The sequence below is a fragment of the Orbicella franksi genome, chromosome 9 (assembly GCF_964199315.1).
Source record: "Orbicella franksi chromosome 9, jaOrbFran1.1, whole genome shotgun sequence".
NCBI classification, from domain to species: domain Eukaryota; kingdom Metazoa; phylum Cnidaria; class Anthozoa; order Scleractinia; family Merulinidae; genus Orbicella; species Orbicella franksi.
In genome coordinates, this window is record NC_138153.1 from 20679207 (window position 1) to 20695291 (window position 16085).

General features: G+C 39.2%; 2 protein-coding genes across 3 annotated transcripts in view; both read left to right on the forward strand.

Annotated features, from left to right (window-relative positions):
- The window catches only part of LOC145497944 (tolloid-like protein 2), a 30224-nt gene extending 24497 nt beyond the window's left edge, over positions 1–5727 (forward strand). For both annotated transcript variants that reach the window (XM_081477823.1, XM_081477822.1), the window contains exons 5-6: positions 1844–2182; positions 4547–5727. In XM_081477823.1, coding sequence (XP_081333949.1) covers positions 1844–2182; positions 4547–4809 — 602 coding nt within the window. In that variant the 3' untranslated portion in view covers positions 4810–5727. The remainder of the gene's footprint in view (positions 1–1843; positions 2183–4546) is intronic.
- Positions 5728–8688: 2961 nt separating this feature from the next.
- LOC145497971 (tolloid-like protein 2) lies at positions 8689–12853 on the forward strand. The gene is made up of 5 exons (XM_081477844.1): positions 8689–8820; positions 9548–9580; positions 10683–11045; positions 11427–11768; positions 12430–12853. The coding sequence occupies exons 1-5, from the start codon at positions 8799–8801 to the stop codon at positions 12660–12662; spliced, it is 993 nt and encodes a 330-aa protein (XP_081333970.1). The 5' UTR covers positions 8689–8798; the 3' UTR covers positions 12663–12853.
- The last annotated feature ends 3232 nt before the right edge of the window (positions 12854–16085 follow it).

Below are 16085 nucleotides of genomic sequence, written 5' to 3' on the forward strand. Positions count from 1 at the left end.
AGAAAAAGCTGAGAATTGGTGGGTTCTTTGCATCGTTACCTTTTCTAACATATCTTTGTGATAAAAGACTAAAGCCATCAATACTCTGCGTTCAATTATAGAGAAAAATAGCACAGATAGTGCGGGTGTTGAGTAAATGAAATGATCGCTCTATTGACAGCATGTTTGTTTTTTTTGCAATCCTTGTGCGCGCGCTGAATTGCATCAGCAAAAGCGCGCGCGAAAACTGTGTTCGGCCACCTTAAGCTTGTTCAGCCTAATTGAATAAATTTCAACGTAAACAAATTTTTTTCGGTGCCTGACAAGGTCCTGGCCATAAAAAATAGTTTTGCAAAAATTGGCCGACAAGAGCTCGTGCTATGAACTCAGATTACCCGCGCGTGGGAGTCATCACTAACATCATCTTTTCGTCTATTTGACAAACAGACTCCATGTTGCCGTGAGTCTGTTAAGTATTACTATAACTCTACTAGCGTTCTATCACGAATGCCGCTCACTGATTGACTACGCTATTCACTATCTATTCTGTGAGTAGCCAAGCAGTGTGCGCTGGGGGCCCCTTTTTGTTTTTGAAATGTCATTGAAGAGGATTTAGATAAAGGTTTTGGACGACTGGTAGATTTATAGTAAAACAATTAGATTATTCGCTGTCGATTTCTATGCGATAGTGGACGGTCGTCAACTATCACGCGATAGAAATCGAGAGCGAATAATCTAATTGTTTAATAGGTCACAGATGACGTCAAAGTATGGTAAGAACAAAAAATTCTGTTATATAATAAGTCAAATTATTCTCGCATTTTGGTTGGTTCTTAACTATGGTCTATTAGAGGACAGACGCATGGATGACGTTATTATAACAAACGTCTTCCCTGTCTTTTAAAATGGCGAAAAGTTTAGAGAATTTAGATACTTCACTAGACTGGGCGAAAGATAAGGTACAAAAAAGTCTTGTCGAGGCTGTAAAGCAGGAAGAAGAAAGAAAAAGATTTTGAAATAAGAAAGTATTTTCTGTAGTAGTTTGTTTCTTTATGATATAAAACAAATAAATTTCATATTGCCGCGCGTCTCTTCAGTAATAGATCACAGAAGACGTTAAAACGTGGTAAGAACATCAGTGACACACTTAACTATCGCCTCTTATAATCCACCAAATATTTTCGCTCGGGCGCGATTGGTCTAGACAATTTTCAAAAAACTGCGCGTGTTGCGAAAAATATTTGAAGGATAATAGACACAATAGCCTCCATTTGAGTTTGAAAATATGCTCGGATATTTGTCCTTGGACATTCTCTGTTCCTCGAAGCTCACAGTTTTCCTCGTGCTACGCTCTCGGGAAACTCTTCGCTTCTCGGAACAGATCATGTCCGCGGACAAATATCCGAGCATGTTTTCGTGCTAACTGGCGGCTATTGTTTATGAGTACCACGTTTTTGTTCTTACCACATTTTGACGTCATCTGTGATCTATTACTGAACAGACGCATGGCAACATGGAATCTTTTTGTTAAATAGATCATTAGACAAGGAAGCAAAAACATCGTTTCTCGTAATATCTCGGTCGGTTGTTGTACAAAAAACGTTATTGTTTGAACAGGAAAAGTTAATTACAACACACATTTAGCAATATTCAGATAAACAGTTAGTGTTAGTCTTGTTTTAGCGTTCTTCGTGATACCAAAGACAAGCAATTAAAATTTGTATCAATTATGTATTTAAGAGTTTGGACGCAAATCCATTTCCGTACTGTAATTAAAAGTCTATACGGAGTATTTGGTTATCGCACTGGAAGTTCTTTTTATTATATAGCATACATCTGGTTTAATTCTTTGCATTTCCCCAAGGTGTTTTTGTGGAGAGTTCCAGATCCACCTCTATAAAGAGCTCAGCTGCTCGTTCATATCTCTACACTACGACGTGCACGTGGCAAATTGAGACGACAAAGGGTTACACCGTCCAGCTAACGCTTGATGACATGGCTATACGAAGTTGTTCAGACTGTTCGTGTGGATATGTACGAGTGAGAGATGGAAGCGGATTATCTGACCAGTCTCTTGGTACCTTTTGCAATAACAACTATCCGATAGTTGTGTCATCCACAGGAAACCACATGTACATTGAATTTTATGCCCAAGACAGTTTTGACTTTTTTAAAGCGACAATCCGTTCCAAAGAATCCGAAGGTATTTTCTGTAGTGACTTAAACCTTTACAGTGCGTTTACTGAAACCAAGGACACCCAGACAATGAAAACCAAATCAGATGGCAGAACTGAAACAATAGATTCCAACATTTTCAAATCCAGCCAATCAAATGTCCCATTTTGAATTCCAGCCAATCAAATGTTTGGTACAAGACAATGAAATCTCAACTTGATCGTTGTGATTCTTACGCATACGGTGTCGCTTTAGGCCCTTTGTAGCTAAGCCATCACGTGATCTACTTTTCATAAAATTATGGGCTATAACTTAACGAATGCCAGAAATGGAAAAAGCATGTCGAAAATATCTAAATGGCCAAGCTTGAGGCCCCCATCATCAGAGAATGGGATTTAATGACGGTCTGAATTTTTGAAACAATAAGAAGACTTGTATGGAAAGAGTTGTTGGAGAGCAAGACCTTGCTCTCCAACAACAATTTCCATCGATACGAATCCTCTAAATTTTCCGAAAATTCAAACTGTGGTATAAACTTACTCGTTCATTCCTGGGGCCTCAAACTTGGCCATTTTGGTATTTTCGATGCGCTCTTTCCATTTCTGGCATTCTTTAAGTTATAGCCCATAATACAAAATTTTTTTAGGAAAAACTTGGTCACGTGACCCCAGCTGCAAAGGGCCTATTGCCAAGCTCAAACCGTTAATAGTTTCGCGTGCTTGTGGGTTCAAGAAGAATTACATGCTACACTTTCTATGGGGTGGTTGGTTGGCTTGGAAAATACATGGAAGTAAAAGCTGCGTAAGAGTGTAACCCATAAATTTATATCGCCAACAAAGTGTGTTGTGTGAATATTGTCGCGGCTGTTTTAAAAGAAACCCTTCAAATGGTCTCTGAGCAGTTTCAAATGAACGCAAGTTCGAAATGTACGAATGGGAAAGCGATTATTTTCGATGTAGCTGAAAAGAGTTGAAAGCAAACTTCAAGCAGGAGAGTTGAAAAGTTAACTTGGTACAAAAATGAATTATTTTCATGAAGATGTTATTTCAATACACTGATAACCCAGAAAGGGAGCTCAAACTCCGAAATGTGGAGCTCCTGAGACAGTGAACGCGATGGGTTTTTTTCGAGAACTACGCGGTGGACAACCGAAAGGTGTGTAAAAATAGAAACACGCGCAGACAGCAGGAGCGGAATTTAGTTCGTAAAAATGTCAAAATCTAGTATTCTACGATTTTAAACAACAACCGTAAAAAAGATATTTTGTGTGGCCGTACGTTCACAGCCGGAAAACGGTCAATCTAATGAGTTTATCACGCTTGTACTACGATTATCAGTTGAGTAAGGCACGAGGGAAGTTTTGTTACGAAGTTTAGGCCTAAAAATTATGGTGTTGTCACGGGCAACGTACCTCGTTTCCATTGGTAACAATATCAACGACCGTTGGTCGCCTGTCGCGTCGCCTACAATTTCGCGCGCTTTGCTGCCAATGACGTCAAAGGCCGACAAGTTACCAATGGATACGGAGCCAGTTGCTCGTGACAACAACAAGATTTTTACGTTAAAACTTGGTGACCAAACTTTCGTCCCGCCTTACTCAACTGATAATCGTAGTAAATGTAAAATCTAAAGTAAAGTAATACAGTATTTTCTAACGCGGAAGTACTAATGGCTTGAGTTTGACAATTTATTAACAGAAACCGTAGTTACGTAAGCATCACAACGAACAAGTTTCGATTTCATTGTTGTACCGGACATTTGATTGGCTGGATTTGAAAATGTTGGAATCTATTGTTTAAGTTCTGCCATCTGATTGGTTTTCATTGCCTGGGCGGCCCCGGTTTCAGTAAACGCACTGTAAGGTTTCCGGGTAGAAGAAAGGGTTTGTCTCCCAATAATCTGCACACTGTAATATTATATCTAGATTCACTAAAATTTATGGACGATACAAGTGTTTCCCCGGCCTTCGGTTTTGCATGAGTAGAGCAAATATGGAGTATTCCCTTTTCAAAAATCATGGCAACGCCTCAGGTTTGAGAAAAGTCGTAAGAAGTCCCATCATTTTATTCACAATGTTATTAGCCTTCACGGAAAAAGAAGGAAGGATAGGAAAAATGGATGAAGGCCACCCTCACATCGCTTAGAGTTGTTTAATTTATTATTTTATTTTTTATTTATTTTTTTCTTTTGAATTTAACTTATAAGGATTACGCCAATGGTAGGGAAACTGCCACTGTGCTGGGGTTCGCGCCAACCTCAGAAATTTGTGTGACTCACGCGTTTATTATACCAGGCATTTACTAGTGAACCTCCTTTAAACCAGAAAAGCATAAGCACTCGGTTTTAAGTGTTACTTATACTTCTTATTAACCAGTCATTGTTATCTTTTTAGCCTACAAACAACGCGTTCCTGCCATTGTGGTGCCCATTGTTGTTGGGGTTGCTCTTTTTGCTGTCATGTTCACCGTCATTAAATGCACCAAGATAAGGCGATCAACAGTGTCAGATAGACGAGACCAAGATAACACAATACAAACAGAACAAGGCGATAGTTCCCAAGTTCCTATCCTATTTGAACCTAACGACGATGATGAAGAGATGATTGACTTCACTGGAGACAACAACGCAGCCTGTGGGACGTCTGAGACAGCTTAGACATGTGAAAAGACAATGAAGTGGCTGTGATATAGGAAACATGGCTGGGAGAAGACGGCTGCAATTAGCCAGAACTCCTTAACACGAATATTCTGCAGCTCTATTGAAATCTTGATAAAACTAATCCCAATCACCCAGGCGAGCTAAGAGTAGATCGAATCTTTAGAAATAGTTAATGTATCGCAGATTCTGGCATGGTGTATGTGCTTGTACTTAACAGCTCGTCTCCTTGATATACAATGAAAACGTACATCATCAAATGAAAGAACGTGTTCTTTAGTAGGACGGTTTTTAGATACTGGTAATTAGTAGTGACCAGACTCTAGTCAAGCGACTCGGAAGCATTATTGTAAGACATTAGTTGAACAGGACGCTACAAATTATAGCGGTGCTTAACTTTTTTTAAAGTTGACTTAGTTTGTCATCTGTCCCTTTTTAGTCGGCCTGATGGACGCCACAGATATATAAAGGCAATTCTTTTGTAGGTGTACAACACCAGTGACACTGAAGCTGCCACTGATTGCCGACTCAAATATGATACTTCCACTTTTGCCCCACGCGTGTATAACACGATATTGTAAACTCGTATAATTCTTGCTTTGTTTTGCCACGAGACCGGCCACTATCCTATCTGGAATGAGGTCAAGTTTATTGATCGAGATCCTCACTGGTACACACGTAGGGTCAAGGAAGCTATTCACATAAGACTTCACCCTAATAACATCAACAGGGATAGTGGAATTGAAATTCCTGAAGCATGGATGCCCACGATCAAAAAACACAACAACAGGAGAACGGTACAACAGCGGACCACTGAGGGAACAGCTACTCGTCGGAACAATGGAACAACAGGAGGATCGAAATGCACCAATCACAGCCGACCTTTGTGATATAAATGATACTGTGCAATCAGTCGACCTTATCCCCTTATCCATCTAAAGTGACTACATCGTGTGACAAACGATAATACACTTTATTATTGGTAAAGTCTGCATGCGAGCCAAGTGGCCCATCAGGCCGGAGCTTATCCCGGTTTCTGTAGCATGAAGCGACTAGGAGTATTTCTACTCCCCCCTGGATGGGATGCTAGTCCATCGCAGGGTTACCCCCAGCGTTAAGTTCGCCGGTACCCATTTATACACCTGGGTGGAGAGAGGCACTGTGAGAGTAAAGTGTCTTGCCCAACAATACAACACAATGTCCACGGCCAGGGCTCGAACCCGGACCGCTCGATCCGGAGACGAGCGAACCATGAGGCCACCGCGCCTCCCACTTATCATTATCATTATCATTACCATTATCATTATTATTATCATTATCATTATCATTATCATTATCATTATCATTATTATTATTATTAAGAAGTAGTAGTAGTAGTAGTATTAACATTAGTTGTAGTAACCATGATATCATGACATATATGATATGACGATGATGATAATAAATTATTATTATTATTATTATTATTTTGATATTATTATTACTATTATAATTACCGAAAACTTAAGGAACAACAGAATTTCTGAATTTTTTACCAGATACATGTAAGATTCAAGTTTGTATGGAAAAGTGCTCAATAAAGTTTGCTTAAAATTAAAAAAAAAAATTGAAAAACAAAAAAATTATTATTATTATTATTATTATTATTATTATTATTATTAATGCATGAGTTAAAGTAGTTTGAACTAAATAACGAATTAGTTCATTTGGTTTAATACTGTTCTTAGATTTAAAATTTTCGTTTTTATTTAAACAAAGCCTCCTTGTCAAAATTACTCTCCAACGTGCATATTAAGAAAAAATTCGCGGAATGCTTCTGCAAGACAAATAACCTCTTCCGTGCGCTTTACCGTTGCTTCCAGCGTAATTACTTCCTGTTGATAAACAGCCATATTATAAAAATTATTTCAAACCTCGGCGATGTCGGAGTGACATGGGTAATGTAGATGATAGTGAGTAATTTAACCAGACGATCTTCTTCGACGTAATTGTGTGAACGAATAAGAAGTAAGCTTTCCTAGAATAAGTAATTTGTTCTTGTTCTCGAGAAAACATCATTTTCAAACGAACAGAGGAACTGATTTTACTCAAACTTTGCTTAGTTTGCGAAAGCAGGCCCGTTGCAACAAATTTTGCAAAGAGGGGCACAATGGCAGGTGGCGAGTGCTAATTACTAAATACGAGTAAATAGGGATACACACGAGTAACACAGGGATACAAACGAGTAACATGGGGATACATGCGGGTAACAGGGACACCTACGAGTAACATAGGGATACATACGAATAAATAGGGATACATACGAGTAACACAGGGATACATGCGAGTAACAGGGATACCAACGAGTAACATAGGGTTACATACGAGTAAATGGGGATACATACGAGTAACATAGGGATACATACGAGTAAATAGGGATATACACAAGTAACAGGGATACATACGAGTAACGTAGGAATACATACGAATAACAGGGACACCTACGAGTAACAGGGATACACACGAGTAACATAGGGATACCTAAGGGTAACATAGGAAAACATAGAGTATCATGGGGATACATACGAGTACCATAGAGATACATACGAGTAACAGAGATACCCACTAGTAACATAGGGATACATACGAGTACTATAGGGATATATACGAGTAACAGGGATACATACGAGTACCATAGGGATACATAGTGACAAAGGGATACATGCGAGTAACAGGGATACCTACGAGCAACATAGGGATACATACGAGTAACATAGGGATAAATACGAGTAACATAAGGATACATACGAGTAACAGGGATACCTACTAGTAACATAGGGATACATACAAGTACCATAGGGATACATACGAGTAACAGGGATACCTACGAGTAACAGGGATACACACGAGTAACATAGGGATACATACGAGTAACAGGGATACATACGAGTAACATAGGGATACACACGAGTAACATAGGGATACATACGAGTAACAGGGATACTTACGAGTAACAGGGATACTTACGAGTAACATAGGGATACATACGAGTAACATAGGGATACATACGAGTAACAGGGATACTTACGAGTAACAGGGATACTTACGAGTAACATAGGGATACATACGAGTAAATAGGGATACATACGAGTAACAGGGATACCTACGAGTAACATAGGGATACACACGAGTAACATAGGGATAGATACGAGTAACAGGAATACATACCAGTAACATAGGTATACGAGTAACAGGGATACCTACGAGTAACATAGGGATACACACGAGTAACATAGGGATACATACGAGTAACATAGGGATACATACGAGTAACAGGGATACTTTGATATATACACACTTTGATATAGGGATACATAGGGATACACACAGGGGTAACATAGGGATAAACACTTTGATACAACTTTGCAAAAAGTTGTACATGTATCACAATTCGATAACTTGAATAAAAAAATGGGTGTTATGGAGCCGTTTTTAAATTAAAATCATTTAAAGCTTGTAAAATTAAGGGTATTTTAGCAGGTTGAACCGCTGAAAGAGACACCTTAACCAGACGCTTACTTCCGGTCAAGACCATAGGCCTGAACTTCGCATGAAAACATTTGCCCGAGTTGTTGCAGATTCATGATTATGCAAAAAAAAAAAAAAAAACATTTCCAGCGATCGAGCACACGTGCACCTCCATTTCGACCATATGGAGCGCGAAAAAAGCCTGATATCGATTTTTTGTATGGGTCAAAACTCTCCAAAATGCGTAAATTAATTCTAAATTAGAATTACTGTTTGACAGCGAATTAACGAGTTCGCGATCATCAGAACTCTTACCAGCATGCATCACGGGAAAAAAGCACTGTTAGCAAAATGAAATAATTACTATGGGATACTTATCAACAACAGTCACACAATCTGCGCAAGATAAAGAGTCTACAGGTCTGTGGCCGGATCGCAGTTTGCTGAGGCAGATGAAGTCTAGCCTTTGTATTCTGTAAATCATGCTTGTGGTTTTAGCTGCTGGTAAGTCAATATTATGACAGCAGAGTAATTCAAAAGGCCGTAAAGTTTTTGAATGGGCGCTGCAAAGGGGCTTGTGTTTTACAAAGAACTAGCTTTTAAACATTACTATCAACTGTTTATCGTTGACGTTCCACAAAGCAACATAGTCGAGTAATCCTTAATCTCAACGGTTGAACTTCGAGACGATGGTAAATAATCAGTCAAGCGTCTTTCGATAAGACTTGAAGCAACATTCACAGTTATTCCGGTGTAGTGTCACCAGTAAAGGGTGATCATATCGCCAATTAGTACACAGTAAAATAGTTTGTACTCTCGAAATCCTATCTCTGTATTTCTTCAGTTCGATTATTTCAATCTAAATAGTTTTGATGTCGTGTTTTTGGCAGGAAAGCCATAAACTGCAATAGGTAGGTAGCGTGACTAAACATGAAACTGACAACCGTAGCTAACCGTGGCTAGTTTAATATTTTAAAGCTGCTGCTTTATTAACTGATGCTCGTGGATCCATTTAGGGGCTTTTTCGAGTCCACATAACCAGAAAAAGCGAATTTGTTTTCTGTGTTAAGGTAATTAGCGTTCGTATTTCAAACACTAAGATTCAACTTGGTGGTAGAGCCTCTAATTTGCATATAAGGACGCTTTTGACAGGTGGTGCGTGACTAAAAGTCTACATTGTTGTGGCTTTGTGGGTGTTTATGTTAATATCAGTTTAATTCTTGCCCTGCAGTTCTTTTGTTGTCTACTCAAGTGAACTCAAGAGGTAAGCATTGTTTTTTAGAATTCTTAACAAAAAAGGAAGACACACGTTCAGTATTAATGCCAACAGTTTTGCCCAACAGCAGAAGGCCATCAAAGAAAGTGAAAAACATGTAAACTAAATAAACTTAGTTTGATGGAAACAGAACATTCAGAGTTGGGTTTATTTTGATTTTTTTGGTTGACTGATATAGGATAGGAATGGTCAAAGATTGGCATGCGTTTGTAAGAAATATTACTTTTTTAAAGTTTCAAGTTTAGATTCATTATTTTTTCTTGGTCGTGCTGATGCCTCGAAGAGTAGAAATAGAATTTTGACTTGCCTTCAGCTGTAAGCACCTTGGAAGAAAATATGAATTTTGATGCTGAAAGTCGCTCTGAATACAAATAATAAACCCAGGTTTCTACCTCAGTAAACTACATGTACTAGTAGAGGTCATCTCTTTACGTGTGTTTCGATCCAGTTTTTTTCTGGACTATACCAAGGATTTTCATCAGCTATTTAACCGTCTTCGTCTTATGCAAATTACACCAGTCATTGGAACTGGATTGAAGTTTGGTATTATGAATTTTTCAAGGCAATCGATATTTCCATGAGAACGATAAACAAAAAAATTGAAAACATGATTGGTAAAAATGAATTTTGCGCGAACCATGGAATATCCCACGAGACAGCGGTCCACACCTATTTTATACCATAGAAAATACAGTCAAAACATATAAAAAATACAATCAAAGCGACATACGCGCGGCGCATGATGTTTGATATCGAGTAAATCGCAAAAGCATTTCAAATTATACTTTTTGCATCATAATAGTAAATGAACCAACAGTTGAACACTGTTTTGATGAAATTACTTCTAATAATATCCAAAAGTGGCTTGAAGATATTTCTTGTGGTCATTAAAGTTTTGTTGGTTTTCTTGTTCGCGATCGAGAACAGAAAAATTCAAAAACAACTAACAATAAGGTAATTCAGAATAACTGCCGATAAATTTGTTAATGAAATGTGAGTTGAAGTTGTTTCCATGAGGCGCCCTTCTTGGTAGACTCGGCAGGCAGACTTAATGTATAGCTAATTAATTTGACATTTTTTCACCCGGTAGTTTGCAATAGTGGAAGTGCACTTCTCACAAGTCTCAATGGTCAGTTAAGCAGCCCTAAAATGGATGACTCCGGGACATGTACGTGGAAAGTCGATGTTCCCACAGATTTACGGATTATTTTTTATTTTGTGTCCTACAACATTGAGTCGTGCCGCAGTTCTTCCACATGCAGCGGCTGTACCCGCGTGGAACTGAGGGATGATCCAAACGAGTTGCCCTGGACGACATTCTGCGACTATAATAGTGAGATCCCCGAGCCGATCTCAACCAACAAAAGCACTCTGTTCGTCAACTTTATTCTAGCGAACGATGACTCTGACAGTTGGTTCACCGCTCACTATGTAACTTGGCCATTTGAAGGAAGTATGAATGAGATGTTAGCATAATGTAATATGGTTTGAAATTAATTTTGGTTCATAAGGGAGAAATTCGTAAAGCCGGCCCCAGTGTTGTATTCTGGAACTCCAGTCGTCCCTTGTGCAAAGATGGGTTCCCGTTGAGTCGCTGGAGAAGCCTGCCAAAATGTCGGGGAATAAACAACTATTACCGGGCACCCTATCCTTCTGTCATGGTACTGACCTGGTACTGAGACCACCATGTAATCACAACGTCATACAGTGTAGTTCGTCTTCTCGGATTGTGTGAGATTAATATTTTGTAACTTAGAATAATGTCCACAAATTCAGCTGTTGATGTTGGTGAGTTTAATTCTTGCTGACAGCCTTTTTGGTGCTTTCATTGCAGAAATCGACTTGACGGCAACCTCAACTAGTGAGATTTCTAGCCCAAACTTTCCTGGGAAATACCCGAGGAATTCGTATTTCCGGTGGTCAGTGGTTGCTCCCTCGGAATATCGTATCAAAATTCAATTCTCCAAGTTTGAGATAAGCTACTGTGACAATTGCGCATGTGATTTCCTGATAGTGCGAGATGGTTTTTCCAAGGAAAGCAAATTATTAGGAAAATACTGCAGTGATCCAGGTAGTTTGTACACATCAGGAAACCACATGTGGATGGAGTTTGCATCGGCGTTGACAGACAGGCGAAGAAGTGACAGCATAGGATTCAAGGCTACAGTCTCAAGAGGTAGGAACACCTTTACAGCTCATATGTGTTTGTGTTTGTTTATTTGTTTGCTTTTGAATATCGTGGAGTTACATAATCAGTAATAATTCTGCAACCGTACGTTGAATACGAGGGTATTTTTACATTTTTAATGTTTTTACACTGGGTTGGATGAGAGATGACGAAATAGCCAGCGTGGAATTAATAGACCAATTTCGATCAATGGACCTCAGTACGAGGCTCTGGGGAATAAACCGGCCACAAACTCTGAGCCTCGTACATGAGGTCTATTGTTTTAGGTTGAATTTTCATAAATCGAAATTGGCCTATTGTTTTCTTCAATACTTCCCCAGCGTGCTTCAGTATTGTTTGTTGAAATTATATATATGCTTGATGATATTTCAGTACCAAACTAAAGTAGGTGTACCCTGGGTACCAGAGGTTTTTTCTCGCCCGCGGTGGACGGAAATATCTCGCTTCGCTTCGGCGGCCGAATGCCGCTGGCACGAGCGGAAACCGCTAGAAATCTCAAAGTTTGAATGCGTGTTGAATGTGTAAAAACAGTCAAGTTCCTATCGTTGTTGGCGTGAATCTAGTATAATCGACATCTCAGCGAGTGTTACCAGCCGTAATCTTAAGCTCATCTAGTTTACTTTCGTTTTCTTTTTCTGTTTGTTTCTAGAAATCAAACTTTACGTGATCGTGGTGCCGTGTGTTGTCGGAATCCTTCTTATGACTCTAATAGCCGCCGTCATTGTGATGATGTTTCGACGTCGCCGCCTGTCCTCCCCGGGTAATGGAGCTCCTGTGCAGATGTCTCTACTGAACGAAGATACTCAGTTATCTGATTCAGGTCCACACAGTGAAGCCAGTTTACCAGTTTATCGTCCAACCACGCGAGCAATTAAGAGTTGACGGACTTAGTTACTAAGTCGCTACCCAAACCCACATACAGGTTTGACCTAAGCAGACACCCTCCTAAGTTTTTCTAGACCCGTGGGTGTGCACTTACGGGCATTGCGACTATACAATCAACTTCTTCTATAACCAATACTTTTGTTACTACAACGTAATGTAAGTAAATCAGGGAACTTCCTCAATACAACCTCCACTGAATCACTTCAATGTGGTCATATTGACAGGATAGTAGTATTAACACGATTAGTTTAAATCATGACGCAGGTCAAATACTACATTTTTAACCCTGACCGGTGGACACCTCCCCCAAGCGGTCACTTTTCCTGATACTTAAGGTTCCGCTTACGGGAGGTCTGAATCCTTTGGCCACTGCTAAATATGCCAGTTATATAGAGGATATTACACGGTGGCGAGAAGATATGAATTTTATGTTCGAGTGGCAAGAACATAAAATTCATATCTTCGAGCCAACGTGTAATGTTCTTTTTATTATATGGAGAAACCAATTCAGCAAAAGCAAAAGGCGGGAATCGTGAGGTCATTGAACGATACGACACTCACAAAGGTGACATACGGAAAATACGCCACTCGGGTCCCGGATGAAGTGGCGTTTGGAATCTACGAGTGGTTTAGTTCCCAGTAAAACACTCTTCTCCATATAATAAATAAGTAATACGACACGAAACGCATGAAATATCCCCTGGCAATTAATTATCTCATAATATTGTGGCTAGAGATTTTTTGGGAGCCATTGCATGTTTACGTTCTCTTGCTGAATCGCTTGGGTAAAAACCGAGACAACAACAAAGGAACCTCGACTCATTAATGCAACCGCCATTGAGACATGTAAATGTGTTCGTATTAACGGAGAGTCGTGTTCTTGTTTTCTTTTGTTTTGATTCTCAAGCCAAAGAAATTGGCCGAAATGGCTCGGGTATGAATGCGAAAGTAATAGCTTTTTTCACAGTGAACTTTTCTCATTTGCATTACAATATAGCATGTATGTGAGGCAATTTCAGGCTATTTTGTAGTTTCAGCCCGAAATCGCCTCGCATCCACGTTGCATTACACTGTAATGCAAATCAGAAAAAACACTAACCGTGAAAGGGGCTATTACAGTATATAATGATTAACACCACGAGAAAGCGATGTTTGAAAATTCTCTAAAATTTGCATGAGCCTTCAGCGAGTGCAATTGGAAAGAATTTCAATTATCCTGAGAGTGGTTAACATCTCAATCGTATCTACAACAAAATTCTCGATCGTGATTGGTTCCACGCGCGCCTATTTGTCACGTAATCGGCGCGCGATCACGTGGGTGTCCAATTACAGATATCCAATTTGAACTTTTTGTAACTGGATACCTATAATGGGATACCCACGTGATTTTCACGTCAATTACGCGCGCTTTAATGGCTTCCTTCGCAATGTTTCCTGCAATTTCAAAACTTATGAAAAGCGCTACAGACGTTTTCGCTCAAAAGAACTTCCCAAAAGACATTTTTAATTCCGATATTTGTTATAAATACGATTAATTAGTAATTGGACCTCGTGTCGTACAATTCAGGGAGTAATCGCGCTCGTATTTACTCCCTGAATTGTACTCCATTCGGTCCAATTAGTGCAAGTTAAAACTAAACGATTACTTGGCCTGCTCTCGGCCAATCACAGTGATATTATTATTATTAGTTTTATTTGTATTCCGGGTAAGATAACTCCAAATCCAAGATAATTCCAGCCAAGGCTGTTGTATTAATGGGGTGGTAGTAAGGCGCGGTCCAACTCTACCTTTTAGTTTTGTTTACCCAGCATCTGGCATGTTTATATCAAAGGATGAAGGCTTTTTTATCGCGAAATATTCCTTTTTGTGAAGTAAAGTTCTTAACGGATTAGCGGTCAAGACCTGAGGAAAAGCGGCATTGCCACTGAAGCCAAAATGGGCAGTGATCGGTTTTGATTGTTTGTGTCTTCTTTTTAAAAAATCTGTGAATGTCACGAACTTGCCTCACTAGAATACACCCCAATCCACTCGAGCGGTGATTTTGGTCTTTTCCTGGATCAAATAATGGATCGTTTGTTTGTTTGTTTGTTTGTTTGTTGAATCAGATAACTCGTTTATTCAGGAAGTAAAGTAATGATCGAACCCAATTAATTAACTGTTTACAAAAACTAGGTGCTGCTGTGCAGAAAGAAATTACTCGTAATGTTTATCTCCTTGCAGTTCAACTGTTTATGATTTGGGCTTGGGAAAATATAATTGTTGCAAAGATTGTTTGTGTTAAAAGCACCTTGGATAGCTAGAAATATCATTATGTAGGATCACGTAATTATTAGTACTAGTAGTCGAAAATTGGAAATTTGGAGCCATCGTCATTAAAAAAGGAAAGAGTGATTTATCCTCGCTGATTCGTCGTTTTTATCAAAACGTTTTAACTCGCTGGTCATTGAAGAAATAATCAAATTCTATCTTCCAGTGTTAAATATGGTACTTAAGGAGTATCGGAGAGCAAGGCTGTTCATTTTTTGCAAAGAAAAGTTATAGTAGGAAAGACATCGATGTATACACTCATTTCAGAAGACTGTATTATGTAAAACTGTATTATTTAAAGAACTGAGATAATGACAACTATTAAATGCTCCTGTCATTCCACAAAAACACCATAATTGGTAATCAGTAAATAATCAGAAAATTCCAACTCAAGAAGCTCAAAACCCAGCTCTTAAACTAGAAGCTAGCATTCACCACTTCAACAAAAGTGAAAGTTCCCTGATTTGAAGAAATGCGCTTGATGTTATTGAGAACACATTGATGTTATCAAGAGCCAATTAAAGCAGACGATTGCTTTGCTAGTGACACCATAATCAGGAAACCATGAGGACGTCAGAGACCATTCCGCCACCCCTGAATTGTAAAATAAACATTTCTATGTGAAGTTTATATGAAATAATTCATATATGAACTGCGGTTGTAGATGAAAGTGAAGAATGATCATCGCAGTTAATTTTCCAATTTAAGCAATTGGAAAGGAGAAGCCTGAAAAAAAAATCAGGGCTTCAACGGGATTCGAACCCGTGAGCTCCGCGATACCGGTGCGATGCTCTACCAACTGAGCTATGAAGCCACACATTGGGAGCGAGGTCAATTAGCTGAGTTCATATCTTCCCGTGAGGAGTGAAATGATGTGAATTTTATATGAAATAATTCATATATGAACTGCGGTTGTAGATGAAAGTGAAGAATGATCATCGCAGTTAATTTTCCTTAAATTGCGGTTTTTTGTGCTTGCCCAGCCGGCTTTGCTCTTTTCTGCGATTTTTTTTACCCAAAATAAGGGGGCCGGGAGGGGGGGGGGGCGACCCCTGCCCCTCCCCTAGATCCGCCACCGCTATTCATCATCATCATCTTTATTTAAAAACATG

Excerpts from the sequence above, each read along its gene's own strand:
- LOC145497971 (XM_081477844.1), top strand. The coding sequence starts at position 8,799 with ATGCTTGTGGTTTTAGCTGCTG. Across the intron at positions 9,581-10,682 it reads TACTCAAGTGAACTCAAGAG|TTTGCAATAGTGGAAGTGCA; the intron begins GTAAGCATTGTT and ends TTCACCCGGTAG. Across the intron at positions 11,046-11,426 it reads AACTTGGCCATTTGAAGGAA|AAATCGACTTGACGGCAACC; the intron begins GTATGAATGAGA and ends CTTTCATTGCAG.